This window comes from Halichoeres trimaculatus, unplaced genomic scaffold (assembly GCF_033239565.1).
Source record: "Halichoeres trimaculatus isolate MK-OKI-2021-1 unplaced genomic scaffold, fHalTri1.1 fHalTri1_scaffold_3, whole genome shotgun sequence".
Taxonomy (NCBI): domain Eukaryota; kingdom Metazoa; phylum Chordata; class Actinopteri; order Labriformes; family Labridae; genus Halichoeres; species Halichoeres trimaculatus.
Window position 1 is genome coordinate 16,726,256 of NW_027437181.1, and position 15,599 is coordinate 16,741,854.

General features: G+C 40.0%; 1 protein-coding gene across 1 annotated transcript; it reads right to left on the reverse strand.

Moving 5' to 3' along the window:
* Nucleotides 1–405: 405 nt before the first annotated feature.
* gas2b (growth arrest-specific 2b) lies at nucleotides 406–14,528 on the reverse strand. The gene is made up of 8 exons (XM_074666888.1): nucleotides 14,438–14,528; nucleotides 10,440–10,692; nucleotides 9,661–9,770; nucleotides 8,954–9,095; nucleotides 7,673–7,736; nucleotides 6,525–7,071; nucleotides 6,301–6,408; nucleotides 406–1,154 (listed from the first exon to the last, which is right to left on the reverse strand). Exons 2-8 carry the CDS (start codon nucleotides 10,660–10,662, stop codon nucleotides 942–944), a joined length of 1,407 nt encoding a protein of 468 aa, XP_074522989.1. The 5' UTR covers nucleotides 10,663–10,692; nucleotides 14,438–14,528; the 3' UTR covers nucleotides 406–941.
* Nucleotides 14,529–15,599: the final 1,071 nt, after the last annotated feature.

The window sequence follows — 15,599 nt, forward strand, 5'->3', positions numbered from 1 at the left end:
ATCCTCTGTCACTGTGGACATGGTGCCATCTAGAGGGAAGACTCCACGTTTGTGTCTTTGGCTGAGGTGATGAAATCCCTGCTAAAGGCTCGTAATGTAGAAGCAGATGAAAAAGAAGAAAAATGCAGCTGTTTTTTGTATCCAATATTTAATAAAAGACCTTTTATGACACAATTAAAAAAAAGAAAAAGAAATTATCATTCTAAAAAATTTTTAACAAGGTTATACAAAACAAAAACTAAAACAGTTTCATCCAGTAAAATATAGAAAAATAATCCCATACATTTTATCCTCACATGTATACCTTTAAGACTTAAACTTTGGGACCTTAAATGCAACAATTTATACAAATATAAATTCAAACAGTTACATGATTAAAACCAAATGTATGTGTGCATTCTCTCTAAACTACTAGGTCATATTTGGCATAAGCCTTGGTATAAACTACAAAGATTATAATATCAGGATGACCAGGATATGTTCTGATTCACTTAGGACATACTGAAAATAACAGCTGACTCGTTACAGATAAAGCTGTCTTCTTTTGGAAACAGGATATTTTCTTGTAAAAACTCCTGATGTAGCCCTACACAGTCACATAATGATGATTTAATTCAAGAAGTGGTCTGAAAGTCAAAGCTGTTATGTCTGTTAACAAGCATGACAAAAGTAAGATGTATCCTCGGTTATGAGATGACATATAAAATGTATTTATCTGTTAATTCCCTTTGGACTTCATGTTGACTACATACGGTCGTGATGCTGCTTCTTTTACTCAGTTGGACCTTTCGTAGTGATCAGGTGAGCTATTCAGTAGAAAAAGTTTGACTTTCCCCTACACTAAAGTTTAAAACCTGCACATTGAATCCTTTTCCTCACACTTTGATCTGCTAGAGCAAAACGTACCTTCGCAAGAAGCTAAAACAAGCAGTTTCTGGACTTCACTTCTTGCTGCGGTAATGGGCCCCCACCACCATGTAGCTGTCAGGTGACATGCTCAAAGTAGGTGACTTCACTTTGTCTCTGCACACCCTGACCTCAGATTTGCCCCCTGCTGCTCCTCCTCCTCTGCAGGGGTCGTGTTTCTGCAGGTAACTGATGAAGGTCTCCCAGCCTCCACCTACACGCACCATCACATGACGCTCATTCAGCATCTGAAAGCACACAGGACAGTCGACCAGGGGGATGCTGGGAAATAGTGTGTGCATGGATTTTTCTGGTTGATATATTGCAAGGATGTTTATGAATACGCAATTAAATAAAACACACACACACACACACACACACACACACACACACCAATCTAATATTCACAAGCTTCTCAAGCATGTGTAGCTCAGGCTATGAAAGGCAAATGATCTCTTGGATAGCTTTGTCAAAATCTCATTAAACCAAATGAAAGAACACCCCATGGCACCAGCTGAGCACACACAAATACACATGCAGGATTAATCCACATGTGAGCAGCAACACACACACACACACACACACACACACACACACACACACACACACACACACACACACACACACACACACACACACACACACACACACATACACACACAGTGATGCACATACATACAAAAACAAACACCTTATAAACAAATTATTTTCAATCAAATGACTCCTCACAGTGTGTCCATGTGTGTACTGTAGTTACAGATAGGTCAGTTTTATCTGAATCAACACATCCCTCACTGACAGCCGTCCAACTGCTGCCATGGCAACCCCAGCCTCAATATGAAGCCGAGCTGAGACGGGAAAAATTGAGATGAGTTCAGCGCTCAGACCTTCAAGTCCCAGCAGACCTCCAAATTCCCAGGAGACCTTGCAAAGCCATCTCTTGTCCTGTCAGCACGGGCACCACCCCCTCTTACCTTATCGCCAATAAAGCCTTCATTACTGAGCCATTAAGGATGTGATAATACAAGCAGATCCAGGCTTTTTTATGTGGGGTGGTGTGTGTCGTGGAAAAAAAATCAATGTTACAAGCACACACACACACACACACAGAAAGAAAGAAAGAAAGGTTACACACACACACACACACACACACTCACAGCCATAGAGGGAAGCCCAGACGTGCTCTGCCTCAGCTGTCATCCTGCAGATTAAAATGTCGAGGTTGTCAGGGGTCAAGTCTGACATCCTGAATAAACCACTCTCCTGTCAGACGCCCAGGGAATGTGATTCTGACTGTTTTCAATTTACTGCAATATATTAGGCAGCCAAAGTCTATTTCCCCAATAATCAAATACGGTCCAGTCCATTAATCAGAAGTTTCAACGAAATACCATGATTTTAAAAATGTAATTTCAGCATGTACTCCTGTTTGTCTTACTTCTTTGACATTCAGCTTCTGTTCTTAAGTCTCGTAAACCAGCTCATAAAATTCAAGATATTAAAGCTTTAATTATTCGTATAATTGCTTCAGTGAGCCCTCTGTTTCTCAGATGCCTGTAATCAAGTTTTTTTGTAATATTTCTTGCATGCTGTGTGATTCTGATGGTGCTTTATTATCACTTTATCACTCTTGCCTTTGTCAATCGGGACTATTTTAACAAACATACTAAACCAGAGTAAGTATCTTGTCTGTAATATCAGTGCCAATTGTTCAGCACACTTCTTTATTTCTGTCTCTTCCGCTCCCCCTTTTTCTCTCCATGTCTCTTTGTACAAAGTGTGCTAAGTCTGCAGCCCATAAGCTAGTGTCTGGATTCCCCTGTGTCCTCCCTGGCAGCTTCATTGATTCCTTCTCTGCCTTCCTGCTGAAAGATGCATGAGTGTACTCTCTCGGTGAGGAGGTGTCTTTTAGGCGTAGACCAGTAGGAGGCAGACTTTAGCCACATCATCTGCTGTTTGGGAGAACATTAAGTCCTTGTTAAATGTACTAAAGAGAAGACAGTAGGCAGCTTATGAAAGTGAATGTTCAGCTTCAAGTCACTTTTCTTTTTCCATCATATACTCAAGTCTGTCTTTCAAAAAGAGATCATTATCTTGGAGTGGCTTCCTGATTAAAAAAATGAAATCCACACTGTTTATACTCTAAATATCTTAAGGTGTAGCTCACCTACCCACAAGTATGAGGAGAAAAATCTTGGCAATACTAGACGCATGTTTGTAGACATGTTGGTCAATGGGTGCATCGTTTCTGAATATTAAGCGAAGAATAAAGCATATAATAGTTATTTATTATACATCTTGTGTAATTAGTTTAAAATTCCTTTCTTTAGTTCTACCTCTTCAAAATAGTTGGATGGATGAGAAAAAAATATCAGTACAAACATTCATTGATTCAAGACGTTGAACCTGTAGCACTTGTGCTGTTAACTGTCTTTCAGCACCACCAGGAAGTTCAGATGTTATCTCATGCACAGACCCTACCAGGAAAAGTCGGGAAAAAAACAAAAATTCTGCTAAAACTAAAATGTTTCTTTGAGCATTGGCCATTATTTAAGCCCATTGGTAATGGTTTAACAAAAAAAAAACATGACAAAGTTGTTATTGTCATGTCAGCATGTCTTACTTTTACCTCTTTTCACCCCTTCCAGGTTAAAGGTCAGAGAATCTCTAGGCCCATTGACTAGGGAGTCAGTTTCCCACACAATAACACTTGAAACAGACAAAATTCTCGACAGAGACTCTGCTAAAAAGCAAAACAGAAGGCAGAAAAAAAAAATCATCTGTCTTGTTTTAGGTCAGGCTTTGGCTCAGTTGAAATAAGCCTTTAAAAGAAGATGCTTTTATTTTTCCCTTTCAGGTTCATCCCTCATTAAGAAAGCATCATAAACACAGAAGTGATGTGACATGATATTGTGAGGTGTCTAAATGTCTTTTCTGTCCATTGACACAGTCAGACTGTGTCCCTGCTACAAAGCTGGAGGAGAGCCTAATTGGGCACGGAGAAGAAAATAAAGCCTTCCTTTTTTAACACCAAAGAATGGCGGAGCACTCCAGGGCTGGCGTGATTGAATAGCCTCCAGAGGGAATAGAAAGGAGAGGAGGGGGGGCAGAGGAGAGTTTACATGTGAGGAGGGGCGGTCATGCTCAGCCGCTCATTAACAAGCTGTCTGATTAAACCTCCTCACTAATGACGCTGTCAGAGTAATCAATAGTATCTGTTCTTTAAAAAGGTCTGTACACACTGAATGGTATGCTCTCCTAGGAGCTGCACAGAGGTTATCATGGTATATGCTAATGGGGGATTACGGCTTGTTTCCCTGCACATGTGTAGGCAGCTGTAAACTCGGAGGTAATGGACGAGTCAGGGTTGATGGGCTTTGGCATCCTATTCACACAGCTAAGGCGTGTTTTTGTCAGAGATAGGAGACAAGGGAAGGCCACAGTGCTAGTGCTAGTATCCTAACTAGTAATTATGTCTTGAAACTGACAGATGAACATGGAGTTATGGTAAGGAGTGGTCTTTGAGAGGTAGCTAGAAGAGGTGAGCACAAAAGGTTAAGTGTCAAGAGGCAAGTGTTTGGCATCTATGATCCATAACACACAATACCTAAAGCAAAAAGAAAAAAAATACCTTCAGTTATGGGCAAAAGTGTGCAAAAACATGCAGTGTGCAAAATCCTCAGTTAGAAAATCCACTAAATTTGCAACAAACAATCAGGCTGCTCCATATTCACTTCTGCCTCATCTTATTATACAGATGTATGAGTGTAGTTGACTGTGCTTGGGCATGTTGTAAATACAGGTTTAACAAATTTTGTTTCCCAATAACAATAAGAGCATTCTGTCTAGTCTGTTGACCAACCATCACTTAACCACACGCTTTGGTTATTTGATCTTTACTGCCTCCTTTGAAGTGCTGTTTAAACACGAGCTCCAGTGTGACTGACATGTCTACTGCACAAAAACAGCTGTTCACTGTCTAAAGGGAAGCATTACTTTCTAACTGGGCAGCAGCAATATGATGTCTGTCAACACATCAAAATGTTGCTCTGCAGCGAGCACACTGAAGCTGACGGCATTGATCAGCAGTTTAGAGAGTAGAGAGTCAATACAATTAACAGAGCAATAAATGGATTTCAACGAGCAGCCAATTAGCCACCAGAGCTGTGATACACCTCAGTCTGCCTCAGTTTGATGTCAGGAAACACTTAATTGTGAACTGCTGCACCACGTTATGTAAAGCTGTAAAAACTGACTACATTTACATCTACATTCTGAACAAAGTAATACGTGGATAACATATTATTATAAAAAACACTTTGTACAGTATATTCTAAACCTAAGCTACAGCTGTTATTTTTTTCTTTGTATGGATAGAAAGCCTATATACAAACCCTTTCCACATAAGTGCATCAGCACTCCCGAGTGGGCTGCCATTTGAACCACACATCACGATCATATCTTTACAAAATCCTGCTGAAAGAGGCGCGTTTCTCCCTCAGGTTTGAACTCTTTGCTGAAGGTCTATGTACTGAATAAAATCATTGTCAGCACGGTCTTATCCTGGCCATTGGTTGCCAAGCAACCCTCCCTCCCAGAAGGCCATTCTCAAGCCTTTGTACAGACACACAGGGGTGGTGCACGACTCCAGGAGGCTGAAAGGCTCCTACAACTCCATCCCAAATATTGTAAACCAGCCCTTGTGACACTTGCACTTGTTGCTGATTCAGCTGTTGATTAATAACCTGACTGCCTTCGCACCTCACATCACATCATGTGTTGTAGCATCTATGATGCTTCATCATGGGGTGAGCCATTAAAATTGGTTTCTAAAACTCAAGTCATGAAGCTATTTTTTTCTCTTCGTACCTCAAAAAAACCTGCAATGCAATAATGTGTTAAAAATAGTGAAGAAGTGGACAAACTTTATGTTTAAGAGAAATGGTTTTCCTCGTAGACTGCAACTAACACGCTGAACTAATTGTGTGGTAATGTTGAAACAAACATAGAAATTGCTAGATCCCTGATATATTTTCTACATATCCTTTTGTGAGCACCATCGAGGTTCAGGTTGGATGCTGGATGAACAAAGTGTAGTGCTTTGACGCAGGAAACAGGATTCAAATATTGACCTGAGAGATGTTAGATTTACTCAACAGATTTTGATGAAGGTTGTGGAGGAAAATGTTTTCTGGCAAATACTGCTGAAGTTAAAATGTCTTGCATGCACTTTTTTGTGTGGCTTTACTACAAACCATGTAAGGCCAGTACTGGCTCAGTTCATATGAAAACGTCACTTGGATGCATACTGAGTCAACAAACAAGTATAAAAGGTTGTACGTAGGTAGTATATTTATTCATAAGCCGAGAGGCATGGCTGACTGAACCACTCACCCGTATATACAGAACTTTATCTCCAACACGATAGCATCCTTTAGGTTGCTTCTGAACAGGGAATCTGGTAGGGCAGCTGCAGGGGGGGTTCTCAATAATGTTTCTCACCTTTAATGAATGGACAGAGACGGAAAACCCAGTAAAAATTTAAAATACATAGATATATCAAACACATGTACAATCACATGAGACTGATAACTGATATATGAAAATGAAACACTCACAATGTCATCTAAAACGTTAGGGGTTCCTGTACTCCTCCGGCTCATGGATTTGCTGGTTGAGCGGGGAGTTCTTGCTGCAGGTGGGACGGTGATGGGAGGTGTAACTGTTGGAGTGTGATGGTTTGGGGCTTGGCCTGCTAAGGGTGCTGACGGTGAAGTTGTTACAGATTTGTTGCTGGTGCAGGAGGGGGAGAACAAAGGAGTTTGTGTTGAGGCTGTGGTCGTACAGGGGTTAGAGTACAGAGGAGGTGCTGGGTTTGCTATCGCTGATGGAAGATCAGAGGCAACAGAGACAGCCAGGGGTTCAGTCACACAGGTCGTGGTTAGAGTGAGAGGTGCAGATGGAGGAGGAAGAGGAGGGGAAGGAGGAGGAGAGGGAGAGGGAGAGGGAGAAGGGGCTTTTGGAAGAGACGACTGTGGTGGTGAATAAAATGATGCAGGTGGGAAAAAGGAGAAGGACAGAGGGGATGATGGGGACAGGCATCCTGACTCCTCCCTTTCTATCTCCCTCTCCAACTTCACCAAACCTGGTGGCTCAATTCCATATCTGAAAGAGATTTGAGGAAAAGAAGAAATATAGTTCTCATGAGGTTGAAACAGTCATCTCAGAGTAACATCAATAGTTGGACAAACGGGGTAAAAACCGCCAACACAATGGTCAAGCAGCTGGTTTGCTAGATAGCTTGGTTAGAGGGCCAAAAGTAATGGGTAAATGGTTATATTAGGTTTATTTATTTATGTATTTATTTATTTTTTATTTAATGTATATGGTCAAAATGCGTTGATAGATACATGGTGTCCAGCTGGTAAAAGTAAGATATAAAAGAATGTGTAATGCTTGTAGCTAAGATGAAAGAGTAACAGCTAAAATTAATAAGTAGGCTAACGGTCAGCTCAAATGACTGCAAAATAAATAGCTTAAAGAAGAGCATTTATCAAATGGATAGCCTAAATGAATGAATAGCTAAACTGAATGGTTAGCTAAATTAAGTTTGCAACAGTCAGCAAAATTGAACATGTAACAATTAGCTTAAGTTAATGTGTCATAGCTAAAATAAATATGTAACAGTTTGAATGAGTTTGGAATAGATAGCTTACATGAAGGCATTAAGGTTAGAAGAATGTCCAAAAGTTAGAGTTTTGTCTACCTGGCTGCAATCCGGCCCAGCTCCATCAGACAGAGGCACACCTCCCGAGGCTGCTTGTGAAGCACTACAGACAGCACATGTATTACACAAAGACGGTTAGGGGAAAGAAAAGGGGAGAAAAGTTGCACATCTGAAAAGAAAAAAAGATGTTTCTGGAGATAACACCTAAGTCAAAAGACTAGAAGAGCAACAGTCTGAGCAGTAAGGGCATATTTCAGGTCAGCTCTATTGTGCATCTCTATCTTAAAAGCTTGGCAGGGATTTGATGTGCAGCTGAGGGCACAAGGGGCAAGAAAACAAACAAGTCACCCTTGTCTCTGCGGTACATTATGTGTGCATTAAAACAGAGCATGTGCATGCTTGTTCAATTCAGTTCCTTTTTTTTTTAAGATTAGATCAAGCATGCAGACAAACAAGCAAAAAGGGGTTTAAAGTGGAGCCATTTTTACTTGAATTAACTGTTATTCATCTTCACCTGTTAAACATCCACCATCACATCAAGGCTGCAGCGGGAAAAGAAGAAGAGACCTTCAATGATGCAGAAAACTGATGTCAAAATTTACCCATCATTCAATTAGTGTAAGTGAAGAAGGTTAGTCAGCCTGTGGAGGCTTATTGTTAGGGGTGATTAACCTGCACATTATGGTTCTCACGCACATGTCAAGCTAACTTGTATAGACATGCCCAAGTAAAAACTGTAAACAGGAGGCAGAGTACCTTTAATGATACAGAATATTTTTTAACATGTTTAGCATCGTAATTTCATTTATTTATCTGTTTATTAGGTCCCCATTAGTTGCTGAAATTAACTGCAGCTACTCTTCCTGGGGTAGATGTCAAGAGATGTAGATGGGAAATTTAAAAAAAAAAAAAAATCATCCCTCTGACTGAAGCAGATCACAGCCTGAGCATCAGCAAGTCTTATCTGCTGCTCATTCTGCTCATGTAATATCTTAAAAAAAAAAAAAGACACTTTGTGATGAGTCTATTCTGTTTCTTCACCAAACACAACAGTACTGAGTAAACTGGGAAGGGACAGAAAGATTGAAGAGGAAGTTTAAGGGACATGATGTTCTCACACAGCAGACACAGACCCTGCATGGACACAGTTGTCACAACTTGATTAAGACCTTAAGAGGAAAATGTTTCTAAAGTGTAATTTAACTAATAATGCAATACAAGAGATGTAGAATATGAATCATGTAAGGCTTTTTTTTTGGTAAAAGGAGAACTCTTAACGTTACTTCATAATGTTAAAAGCAATCTCTGGTCTTGACTCACCTAAATCCTCTGACTCAAAAAGATAAGCCTCATCAACGCCGATCTTTCTGCACCAGTAGAGAAAGTTGGCAGCGTTGTCCCGGGCAAAAAAGGATCCTGAGGTTGCATCGGCACGCCAGTGGATCACTCTCCTCATGAAGGGCTTAAATTGTTTTTCAACACACACACACAGACAAATGTGTAACAACACACACATGCACACCAAGGAAAGTTTACAATTTACGTAAAACATTGTCAAATACAAGCTCAGGGGAAAACACATGCATGTTGTTGACTGTTTCAAATCATTGTTGACGTAGATACATAGTAGATAGATACTATCTTTTTCATAGCAGCATATTTAAATATGACAACCGTCCTGTACAAAGTATAGAGAGAAAGACAGGAGCACCATCTTGTTCAGAGTGAGGATCAGTAACAGGAAACATGAGAGGATGAGGCCAAAGACCAAATCCATGGGCAAAAACTTACATGCGACATGACAGCTGATTTAACCTTTCATTCCCACCTTTGGCTTTTAAAAACCATAACATAAACTGTATCTTAAGGTTGCACATGACACTACAAAACCACTTCTGATAAGACAATTAAAAAATAATAGACTCTAAATTATGCTTTCTTTTTTAATTGGGTGCAAGTTTTCTTTGTTGTTGCAGCAGGGGTTTTAAAAGTCTTAATGTTTGTGTTTTTGAATGTGATTGTGGCACCTTGCTGTTGTTGGTGTGGATCATAGTCTCCTGCAGCAGCTGTGCCAGCTGACAGAGGAGAACACCATTATCCAATCTTTCCATCAGACTGTCGGCTGTGAGGTCCACGTCTAAAGAAACACAAAGAAAGAGTCATGTTCCAGGTACCAGTCATGAATGAAATAGTAGGCGTTATCTAGCTAACCTGTGGCTAATTGTGCTCAAGAAGAGTCCCTATGAGTCATTTTATCTCTCTAGGAATTTGAGGCCAACATCATTACTGACAAGGCATCATAAACATATAAACTCAAGCTATTCAGCAGCATCAATCTTCTGCAAAAAATCTTCTTCAAAAATGTCTTTTTTTTACTTTACTCCTGTATTTGTCTATCCAACAGTCAAACCTTAATGGTTTAGATACTTGCAAATTTTGGAGAAATATTTGTAACTCCACTTCCAGATATCTTTCAACATGTTGCAGCATGCTCAAACCATTTATGTTTCCTCTCACAAAGCAGCAAAGTGGGAAAAAACATCCCTTTCCCTGGAGTCACAGCAGCAGCAGCTCTCCTCACAGGAAGGTATTTCAAGGATTTGAGATAATAAGTAGGTTAATGTACTTCTGTGTTTAATGTGACAGCACCTTTATCACATACCTTACAGTAAAACCTTCTGTTTATATCTTACCTGGCAAGTTTTACTTATGTAGATAACGGAGTGAAAACTTGAAGTGCTATTTGATATCAGAAAACTTGATGATCTCTTTATCATAAGGTGAATAAATGTAGAAACCATCTTACCTAGGAGAGTGTTGAGCCAGAAAGCCAGGTCTTCTTTCATTGGTAGCAGGCTGGCATCGTGGCGGTTTGGCAGCCACTGGTTGTACTCCTGAGGACTGGCTAAGCCGGGCCCTGAGTGTCTGTACTTTTGACTGAGAAGACAAGTCATTCCCAACCCCGTCAGGATCCTTGGACTCAGAGAACTGTCAAGGCTGGTGTTCATGTCTACCACTTTACTTTCCATGTTTCAGTTTTGAACAGTCTTTGACAAACCCTGCAAGGACAAAATGAGTATGATGAATTTTATTGTTGGGCTTTAAATAATCAGGAAATCATTCAGTTTGAATCATCTTCAATGACTGCAGAGAAAGGTCTCAGCTGTCTGAGTCAAAGGAGTAAATTTCACAACAGTTTCAGTGCTTTTCAAAAATTCCTTTTCTGTTTCCTTGTTAAGCGGTAATGGAGAATCATCAAAGAAAACTAAATTTTTACATTAAAAAATCTCTTTCTCTGTTTGCATAAAGGTTGGAGAATAATCGTATTACTTTGAGACAAACTTTTGAATAAATGACTATCCTATGAGAGAGACATTGCAAAATATTTGAAGTAAAAATTTTCTTGGAGAACTACAGACAAAGACTGGAAAAAACACAGCAGTCTTTCACATGTTGTACAAAAACAACAATGCATGTTGAAACTAATTTTACACGCTAGCATCATTATACCCAGAGCCTTACAGTAAACACAATCATTGATCAAAGGGATTAAAGTGACTGACTGCAGCTTTAATAACATGTCGAGCTACAGCCCCGGGCCAGTCTCTTGGTGCTGCTACATGGCTCATTTGTGCTGTTCCCAGAGCAGCCTCCACCATAAAGCGCAGCCCCATGCAGAGACATGCTCTGGCTGCCAGCAACTCTGCTGCTAATCAGCTGGAATTAAGACAACAAGACATGCAGTTGGGTCACTGAGCCTGCTGGGTAATGTACAGTAACTCAGTTTGTACCCGGTGACTAACTGTAAAGTTTGATTGTAAACTTAAAAGAACAAAGCAAGGAGAGAGATGACGGAGCTGTGTTTGAACAATGCATGAATCTGCCTGTTTCAGGGAAATGAAATATGATCAAAGTAGTCACGTTTGTTAACCTGTCTGAATTGAAACAGCAAAATCACAGGACAGACAATTACAGGACTATGACCCAGGATTATAAAAGTCTAACAGAAGTGACATTTTATCTTGTGTTAGACTGAACGACAGTGTAAAGTAATCCTCCAGGAATGTGTGTATAATGCATGTAAATTACCTCTCCCTGCAACACCTTGCCACATGGCATTATGTCATTGTGCTGTAGGCTCCTGTGGTGCTGGTTATGTTGCATTGTTGAACTGGCCTCATTCAATCAAATAAGAGCTCTGGATTTCATCATGTAGAAGGACTGTCCCTCTGAAAAAGCCTGAAAGTCATCGTCTTACAAGCTGCTCTTCTAGGCTGATCTTGTACACAGCTGTGCCTTACACTCTACCATGAGTATTGAAGCTAGCATGCTAACATTTAGCATGTTAATGTGCTTTTTTAGTAACTCATCCTGATTCACAGCTTAGGTGATTGATAATATTACATTTCTCACTCTCTCCTCCATGTTTACTTCTCTTTTCACTATCATTTCCTCTGAATAAAGGCCTGGAAATAATTAAACGTAGATAAGTTGCAAAATAAAAGTACTCCATCCCATAGTTGGTAAGACATTGAACTCAGCTTTGGATTTAACATCATAGAAATCGATTAAAATGTGCTGCAAACACAGACAGACCTTCCTATAAAGAAACATAGCTACATGTTTCAATATAATGTCTAACAAAGACTATATCTCCCAAAACATCAGGTGAAAACCCACCTGGAGGGCAGATGTTGGGATCCACATCAGAAGCATCACAGCTGTCTTTATAATCTCTTAAACAGTTTGTTTCCCACCTGTGTTTTCACACTGAATTACCTGCTCTGTGTCACGGCCTATCATTACATGCTCTTATATTTCTGTCACTATTTTGGCCTACATCAGCGAAAGAGCAGCAGAAAATCTCCCCAGAGACGTAATGGCAGAAGAAGTAGGGCAAGGGCAACAGCTCTACATGTATGTCAGTGAATTCTGCTCTGCTTAGATAAATGTGAGAACGTTGTAGACATAAAATTTGTACTGGACGTGGTGAAAGGGCTCTATTGTAAACACATATATTCAGACAAGGAATATGTCCAAGCGGCTGTCTGCCAAGTTTGAGGCTGGTTTACAGGTTGACCAGCGGGCCATGAGAGCCCCTGTCTCTAACAAAACATCCAGGTGCAATATTCACACCTCTGCTACAGGATGGCTCTGCTGGGAAGGGAAGGCAAAGGTCGCCCACTGGCCCCGCTCTTAGACACAAGACACCTTTATACTGCTGCAAAGCTGAGGGTCATGGTTCTAAACGCACACACACACACACACACATGTCCTTGTATGTTTCACTGTTTCTATTCCACTTCATTTAGTTTTCAGAGTCTACACCTCCCACTGTTAGATCTACATCAGTGGTATTTTACAGCCTTTAATTGTGTTTCCTCAATGAAAGCCTCACCTTCACATTCTAACCTGTTGTTAAGGGTAAACATCTACAATTACACACCCAGGATACCTGAAAAATGTGTGTGCAAAAAGAAAGATCTGAACTGTGGCACTGGCTTAAATACCTGAACATGTAACTGTGCGTATGACAAAGGAGCTGATGGATGTTTTTTGGTTGCATGTGGCCTTCAAGCACAGTTCTAACACTGCTGCCTCCAGAGAATGAAACCAAAGCCAGGGCCTGGTAAACAAATAACTTCACAACTAGCTAAAAGAATCTGGCTTCCTTACATGACAGGAGCAGCTTTCATGTTTGCTATGGAAAAAAAAGGTTGAAAGCTGTCACTGAAAGAATCTCCTTCCGTCAGAAACATTGAACAAGTTTCATTAAAACTTGACTTTGCTGTTAATGTTTAACCAGCAAGTTCATGCTTTTCTCTTTTTTGACTCTAATTCATGGGTTAAAACATAAACATCCTGATTCATAGCTCTATATCCAGCAGCATCTGCACTGTCTTTGAGTCAATGATCTATTGTCTCAGATTGTAACACCTCAGAAGATGTAATGTAAAACTACTGAATGAATGACAAGCAGTGAATGGATACCACTACATAACAGAGGTGCAAAGGTTTCAGCTATTATAGAGGTACTCACCCCAGGACTTTTCTTCAGCTGCCTCCAGACTAAATAAACTCATATCAACACAGGGTAAAGGTCTGTTGCTCACAGTGGAGACTAACTGCTCTTCAAACACAATAAAATTCCATCGTAGTGCCAAGGTTTTTAACAGGATCTTCCACTGGTTGTTTTAGTCTGTGGTAAATCAAATAATCAGTCATCCCTGCAGAACACTGCCTTCATTGAAGAAGTCCTACCTCAACTTTTGTAACAGAGACCAGGAAAGGTCAGACACCTTTGGAAATGTTGCTGTCTAGGTATAATGATGACGCCTTTAAATATGGATTCTTATGGCAAAAGGTAAGGAGATGGTCATGTGTCTCATGATGCTTTGCTGTTGCTGGAAAAAATATGTCTTTGCTAGAAAATAATCACTGCACAACAGACAAGTGGAAAAAAGATTTAAAAAAAAATCAGACTGCTTAAAATTGATACAGATGCAACACTTTACCTTTCGGTTCTTTCCTATCCCCCCCCCCCCCCCCCACACACACACACACACAAACTCTTTAACTGATTTATACATATTTCACAAGTGGGGCATATAATGGAAAAAGTTGAAGTTAAGGTATCTATATCTTGCCAAACCTTTGCAACATGGTAACATAAATATGGGAGCAGTGAAATTCTGCTGCATAATAAAGGAGACACATTTTCATCACATATTGTCCTATAAGCAATAACTTTGCATTCAAACTTAAGAAAAACATAGAGCAACTTGTCGGGAAAAGTGTACTCACGCAGTGCAGCGCAGATGGATGCTCTTTTTGAGGTATCCCTTCTCAAAACCGTTTATTTTTTTAGTTATCCTTGTCGTGTTTGTTTTCCTCTCACACTAGCTCCCACATCACTCCAGCCAGATGTTCATCGCCCTCAGCTTCTCCACATGTGAGCACACAGCGCTGTCACAAGAGTAAAAGACGAGACTTCTCTCACTTTTAAAACAAACTTGTCCCGTACACGCCTGCAAGTTTGAGGAATCAAATTACAAGGTGAACCTCTGAAAACTAGCCAGTGCGCCAAAGAGAGAAAGAGAGAAAAAAAAACCCCACTTTCATCGCTTTTATTTACGTGACATCTCCTACAGCACATCTAAGTAAAGTGTTTTCTGTGAAAGTTTCATGAGTAATACTGCCGGTCTGGGGGGTTGATACTGTTTGGTACAGTGGTTAGCGCTGGTACCTCGCGGAGAGAAGATTTTAGGTTCAACTCCAGACATGTGTTTCTTAGTAAGGTGTTACCATGCAGGTTTTCCCCAGAATTAGATTGTCTTTGTCTGTGGTTGAACTCCATTCTGTTGTTAAAGGATAAAGAAGGGATAGGCATTAACTTAGAGGAACCTCATGATAAACATGAATGGTGTCAGAGGGCTGCAGCAACAATAACATGAGCATAATTCTGCTTAATATAAACTTCTTCCCACTGCAAAATAAACTTATATATTTTATTGATGCCACTGGTAGCCAGAAAAAAAGGGGATTACACTGTGAAAATGTATGTAAATATGTGAGATTGTGGTGTTGGTCAAATGGGAAAACACCCTCATAGAAATAATAAACAGTCAAAACAACAACAAAAAAAGTACTTGTAAATTTTATATTCAACATGTTAGTCTCCACAAATAGGCAACTGAAAATTATATAACAAATTCATTCAATAAAACAATAACTTTCACTTTATCTTACCTATTAAGTGAGAAAATTCTAGTCTACCTTGGTCTTGAATAAGCTTGTTAAAAGTTGGGTGATTTCTGAGGTGGCTGTGAGAGGACATTTGAGAGGAAATAGAGGATGTTTATTTCTGAATTGTTAAACTTCATTTGTAGCTTACCTGTTAATGCGCAAGCGCAGGGCTAACGAGCGCAAGTACATCCGTAAGGAAAAATAAACGCATTTCAAAATA